At 38.8% G+C, this 6,258-nt stretch overlaps 1 protein-coding gene across 1 annotated transcript; it reads right to left on the reverse strand.

The window, feature by feature from the left end:
* Positions 1-882: 882 nt before the first annotated feature.
* Positions 883-4,709, reverse strand: LOC132189950 (AP2-like ethylene-responsive transcription factor ANT). The gene is made up of 9 exons (XM_059604807.1): positions 4,065-4,709; positions 3,349-3,970; positions 3,120-3,202; positions 2,949-2,957; positions 2,759-2,847; positions 2,606-2,679; positions 2,467-2,517; positions 2,302-2,378; positions 883-1,961 (listed from the first exon to the last, which is right to left on the reverse strand). Exons 1-9 carry the CDS (start codon positions 4,363-4,365, stop codon positions 1,333-1,335), a joined length of 1,935 nt encoding a protein of 644 aa, XP_059460790.1. The 5' UTR covers positions 4,366-4,709; the 3' UTR covers positions 883-1,332.
* Positions 4,710-6,258: the final 1,549 nt, after the last annotated feature.

Consider the following 6,258-nt stretch of genomic DNA (forward strand, 5'->3'; position numbering starts at 1 on the left):
CTCATGAATTCAACATAAAATTAGTGAATTATGATTAAAAGGTATGACTCGATTTATTAGAAAGATCAGATAAAGGATCTATAAAGCCTTATATTCATACTTGGACACAGACTGACAAGTTTTTATAAACCTGTAAACTCAATACGAACTAAACATAAAATTAGCGGATTAAGGTCGAAGAGTGTTAACTATTTAATTAAATTAGTCGAAATAACTTATATAGTCATATATTTATGTCTCCGAACTCAACGCACAAATTGCCGATCCTATATTGTTTAGGCTACTGCACATTAGGAAATGAAAAATTTGGAGAATCATGATCTTAGAACCAAAATGGTACTTATATTTTCTTATTAACTCCAAGTACAATAATTGAATTGAACTAATTCCAACTTTAATTGGTGATTTTTTTTTTCCTGCTTTTCCGGCAATGAGGTCCTCATTGTCGTCTTATCATTTAAGTACACACAAGGGTCAAGAATTGCAATCGAGATAACACGTGCATGCAAGCGGTGGCACACGTGGGAAAACCTCACACTTATGCGGCTTTAAAGTTGTTTTAGGCATCCACACCAGGACATGGAATAGCTTTTGCATCCAAAATCTCTTTGGATTACAGCAAATGGAACTAGAAAAGCTAAAGAAATTTTTAAACCATTACCCCTTTAGCAGAAATGGGAGACAAGTCGTGAGTAATTATGAACATAAATCCTAAAGTATGGAAACTAAAGCTTTCAGCAAAGAATCTCTACCACCCTTTTTTGAATAATGGAGTGGAATGTTTGCTGCCTTTGAGGAAAGCTCAGATGAGCAAAAGGGAATTTGCAATGATGGTGTAATGCAGATTGAGGAACAGATTGGGGGATATAAAGAAAAATAGCGTGGTCAAAGCAAGCTCCTTTGCATTATTGGGAAACATTTGAGCTGGTTTTGTACTTAGCATGACTTAGAAAAGTAGAAAAAAGCAAATTCAATAATGTAAAATGGCCACTTCTATATTGCAAAACATCATTTCATTGAATTTAATCATTAGACCCCCTTAATTCTTCCCTCCATTTTGCAAAATCTTTCATTCCAATATGAACCAAAGAAAGGCTCACAGTTTTGAAAAAAGTTTTCTTACACTTGAGAGGCCAGAGACAGATAGTTGGCCCGCACCCTTTGTCTTTTCATTAATGCCTAATTTCCTCCACTAGCACTTTTGAAAGACAAATCAAAATCTTCTTACTTCACCCTCTTTTTCCTTTCCTCCACCAGCAAACACCATTTTCCTCCTTTTTTACTTGTGCATGCAAAACTTTACACATCTAAACAAACGCATGAAGCATTTTTTTAGGTATCAGTCCATGCAGCAAAAACTGGCAAGTGAGACATGGAGATGGCAGCAGGCCTCAACTGAGCTGTTGGGAACCAAGAACTAGCTAGTGGGGGCTTGGCAAAAAGCATTGAGGAGCCAGTTTTATCAGGGCTGACCTCTCTTGAGCTGCTCAAACTGGTCACTAGTGAGGATGGATTTGAAAAGTGGGTTCCGAGTTTGCCCGAGTCGTCGACCATCGACTGGCTCGGGTTCACTAAATCAATGCCAATCAGATCCTGCAGGGCCATTGAGAAAGAGGGACTTCGATAATTAGATTTCTGATGATCAAGTGATGACTCAACACAGGCGTTTGGTGTTTGTTGGGGCTGGTACAAAGCCATCTTCCAATCTGAGCCATTCCCATTGCTGTTATTCTCAGGTTGATTGGCTTCTCCAACGTTCTGCAATGGCGGGTTATAATCGATGGCTTCAGTTCTTGAGTCTGCATCTTTGTTTCGCCTAGCCAGCTCCCCAGCAAGCAGAGTGTTGCTGGCCATGATCCTCTCAACATCATATCTGGTGATGTCAAAGTTGGTGACAGCATTTACACCTCGAAACTTTATGGCAGCTATGTCATAAGCTTCGGCTGCTTCCTCTTGGGTGCCTGAAATTTAGTTTTGAGGAAGAGAATTATAAAACTACATTTCCAAGAGCTTAAAATGTAGCAAATCGTTTGTTTCTCTTTATTATCTCCTCTGAGAGGAACAGCCTTAAAAAAAGTGCTTTATTACAGTCTCAAAGTATAGCAATTCAGCCTTATAAAAGCATAACTATTCACTAGTAGCTGGAAAGAGAGACAGCAAGCAGAGGTGTCATAAAAATCAACTTTCAAATTTCTCCAAACACTACTATACCCAAAGGACTTCCAAATCAATAGTTTATTTTGAACATCAAAGATAAATAATTGAAAAAATACTTTAAAAAAAAAAAACGCATAAACTTACTGAATGTCCCGAGATAAAGGTCCTTGTTCCCTGCAACTCTGCCAATCCGAGCTTGCCATCTCCCATGCTGGTGATGCCTGCAAAAGAACAAATACTTAGAAACACAACAAAAAATTCGAGAGAACTAGCTGGAATGAACTATTTCTCCTATACAAAGACAAACACCTTGTGACCCCTCGGTACATTGAAGCCCCCCTTGAAAACCCACTGCTTTTCCTGCAAAGGAAAGGAAAATACTTGAGTATCATCCAGAGTACAAAAGGCAGCACAGGCAACAGAATAGAACAATAACTCGGAATTTTACCTCCTCAAGTGAGCAACAAATTCCTGCCGGCTCATCTTCTTCATATCCTCCAGTTCTACTTGATAGTTTTCTAACTGTGAAAAGGCCAAATGAAGGGGATTTTAGTAACCGAAAAACAAGATAACAAAGACAGACATCTGGGTCGAATCATACCGGGAAGTTAATATGGGTTGAAGGACCCCAGTACTTGAGAGCCGCAAGATCATAAGCTCTTGCAGCTTTCTCTTCCATATCATAACCCCCTGAAGTTCAAATGTCAAATTGATTTAATTAATAAAGTAACAAGATTATTCATGATAACATAATGATTATTTTGGTTTTTAAGGTGGAAAAAGAAGCTTACCCAGATAAACTGAAATAATCATCATTCGATAGAAATGGCATCCACACGGGTCATGAACAACAAAGCAAAAGTCAGATATGAACCAAGAAAACAAATGCAGTGAATAGGGAATGCTTCCAAACAAATACTGTGAATGGCTTTTTTTTTGTAGTTTTGTTTTATTTTACTCACCTTGTCTTCCTTTCCTGGTTTGCCCTTCCTTCTTGCAACTGTTATCCCATAGATGGGCCTCATATCTACCAGTCCATCTGTGCCTGTTGGAGATGAATTTGAAAAGGGTTTAATTGAACAACATTAAGAAGGGAAATTACAACAAAAAACAATTTAATTTAGATAAATAGAGGAAAAACAAACGTACTAATGATTAAAAATCTCACAAAAAAGGAAAGTATTAACGAACCTTGTAACACCTCTATACTGTGACGTTCTCTGACCAAATGTGTCAATGGACTTCCTATGAACAGGCTGCTTTTGGGCAACTTTTCCGAGACCTCTCTTCTTTGTTTCCATGGCAAGACATTCGGTTCCAGTAGGCGAGATCTGCCTGGTGGCTGTAACACAGCTAGACTGAGAGCCAGGGCTCATTGACAAGCTTAGAGACTGTAAATCCCCACAACCCACTGTACCAACAGACCCAGAAGTTCCACCATCATCAACCATGTTGCCGCCATTCATCTGCTGCTCCAAAGCATGATGATGGGAAGAGTACTGCCTAGCCACCCAGTTTTTCAGTGAAGGTATCCCATCCTCAGCGATTTGGGAACTACAATCTGCAATATGGGTCTCCTTAGACTCCTCCAACGGTGTTTGATAAATGTCATGACAAGAAAGTCCAGCATAATATAGGTGGCTTTGAACTGAAATCTGCTCCCTGCTGTTCTCAGCCTCAGCATTTTGGTTGTAATAGATGCTATCTAAGCTAAGAGCCATTGCTTCCCTTTCATGGCTTCCATACTCGTGGCTTCCCATACTTGCACCACCCAGAAAGTCCTCCAATTTCGGAGAGGAACTTGACACCATCCCTTCACAAACAAAAGATGAGCGTAGAAGAAGTTCAGAGTCTAAAGAATGAAGAAGGAAGATAAATAAGAAAAGAAAAAAAATTATTAAGCGCACCTTCTGGTTGTGATCTACTGAGAGCTTCCATAATACAAAGAGACCCATCTGACTTGAGTGGCATAACACTCAAGGGAGAGTGGTAACCGCCATTTTCTCCAACCACATAGCAGATTCCAGAGGTGTTGAGTTGAGGAGAAAGGTAGAAGCTGGCGGGAACAGCAGAAGAAACAGGCTGGGGTTGATGATGATGGTACTGATGCTGAGCGTCAGAAGTAACCTCCATTTTCATGTGGGGCGAGAGAGAGAAGCCCAACCAGTTATTATTATTGCTCCCGTTATTATCATTCATGGACTTCATCTTCTTCCTCTCTCTCCTCCTTTTTTCACTCCCCCAAAGGCTCTTCTTACTAGTATCTCCTGCAGCAACGCAACTCTCAATGATTGGGAAGCAAATAAACTAATGATAGCAAAATCTCTTGCCCTCCCTTCCTCTGAAAACTTTGGTGTTTGTTTTTTTTTTTTGTTCTCTAGCTACAGGACTCAATGCAAAGAGTTCTTCATTCTCTCTCTCTCTCTAAATAGAAGAACAAAACTGGTCTCTTTAAACTAAACAAAAAGAAGGAATATTAGCAAACGATGCTGGGAAGCACCCCTGCATTCCATAGGGATCTGTGTATATGAGAAAGCCCACCCCCCTTCACGTCTTTTGCTTTTCCCCTCTCCCCCTCACCCCCCCTCTCTGCCTTTTTCTTAAACCCTACAAAAAACCCAGATCCAATAATGTAACACCAAAACCCATCTCCATCTCATAAAACCCTGTCAATTGCACCCTTAATATCTCCTCGTTATACTCAAAAACCCAGAAAATTATCTACTTCCTTCTTCCCTTCTCTCTCTCTCTCTCTCTTAAAGGACATCTCACATTAGACAGTTGAATCTAGTGGATCAAGAATGGCCAATAGGGTGTGCTTTTATTTTTACAGTCACAGGTCCTTAACATAGATTTGACGAGCCGGACATCTGCCCATCCAGTCACTTCATACAGTACACCCTTCTGTGCCAATCTGCCACTCAAATGGCCTCCAATATTATTAATCTTTTTTTTTTTTTTAGTTGAGCTTCAAACTTAAATACTGCTCCAATTTGGTTTCCAGCTTTCAATTTCATATACCAGCAACGACAAACTAGAGTCACGGCCCACTGCGACTTTAAATGGGTCACAGCCCATCATCCAACGTCCACTGGGGAAAAACACGATGTGTTTGTGTGTGGGTCACCTCACCTGACCTCTGCTGACCTTGAGCTTTAATTTTTCTGACAGTGGGCTGTGACTGTCATCTAATACAAAAGCATCAATGCAGTAATAAATTTTATGAAGGCCACGACCTTTTCCGAATTTTAATTCTTTCATGTACAATCCTCTAAACTTGGCTTTTTCTTGATTTTAAGAAAACAATTCTTTCTGGGTCATCTTGCAAAATAAATTATGTATCCTCCTTTCCAAAACAAAAAACAGGGGTACTATTGCAAATCTTGCATTTCCTATTTGGACTGCAGGGCCACTTTAGCTAGCAGGTTCATATTCCACCCTTTTTTTTCTTTTTTTTTTTTCTCCAAGTGCCACTGACCCCGTGTGATTGCCCATTTTAGGAGTATCATTAATTTAATTGTTCATTTTAGTTTGATTTTCACAAGATTATTCCAATTATATTTTTGCTTCCAGAGTACGTAGAAAAATAAAAAATAAAAAAAAAGGTCAAATCCGAGCGAGGGGCACAAGATTCACGAGAATGTGGCAGAAAACAGCAAAGAAAGGCAGACCCACAAGAGAAAGAGAGAGAAAGAGAAATGGTTTATTAAAAAATAAAACATATTTTGAGAGGTGAAATAAATAAGAATTTCCGTAGGAGGGTCCTTGCCCGTTATGGTGGGTGAGAGAATTACTACAGTCAAAGGGAGAGAGCCGCCCTTCTTTTGACGGACATTTTTGTGACACCGCTGACACGAATAAGTTTATCTCGTAATTAGTATTGCTTTAGGGGTCAAAATAAGATTCACCGACAATTTGCTGTTGTTTTTTTTTAAAAAAAAAAATTAATTTTTAACTAATTTTTTTTTTAAAAAAAAATTATCTACTTTTAAAGGTATTTGTGTCCATATTTAAACTATTCACTTTAAATATTATTTATTTTTCAAAACAATTACATTTTTACATATGGACAAAATTTTTTTCTAAATTGGATTGGAAGAA

Source organism: Corylus avellana, chromosome ca8, assembly GCF_901000735.1.
Source record: "Corylus avellana chromosome ca8, CavTom2PMs-1.0".
In the NCBI taxonomy this organism is placed as follows: Eukaryota; Viridiplantae; Streptophyta; class Magnoliopsida; order Fagales; family Betulaceae; genus Corylus; species Corylus avellana.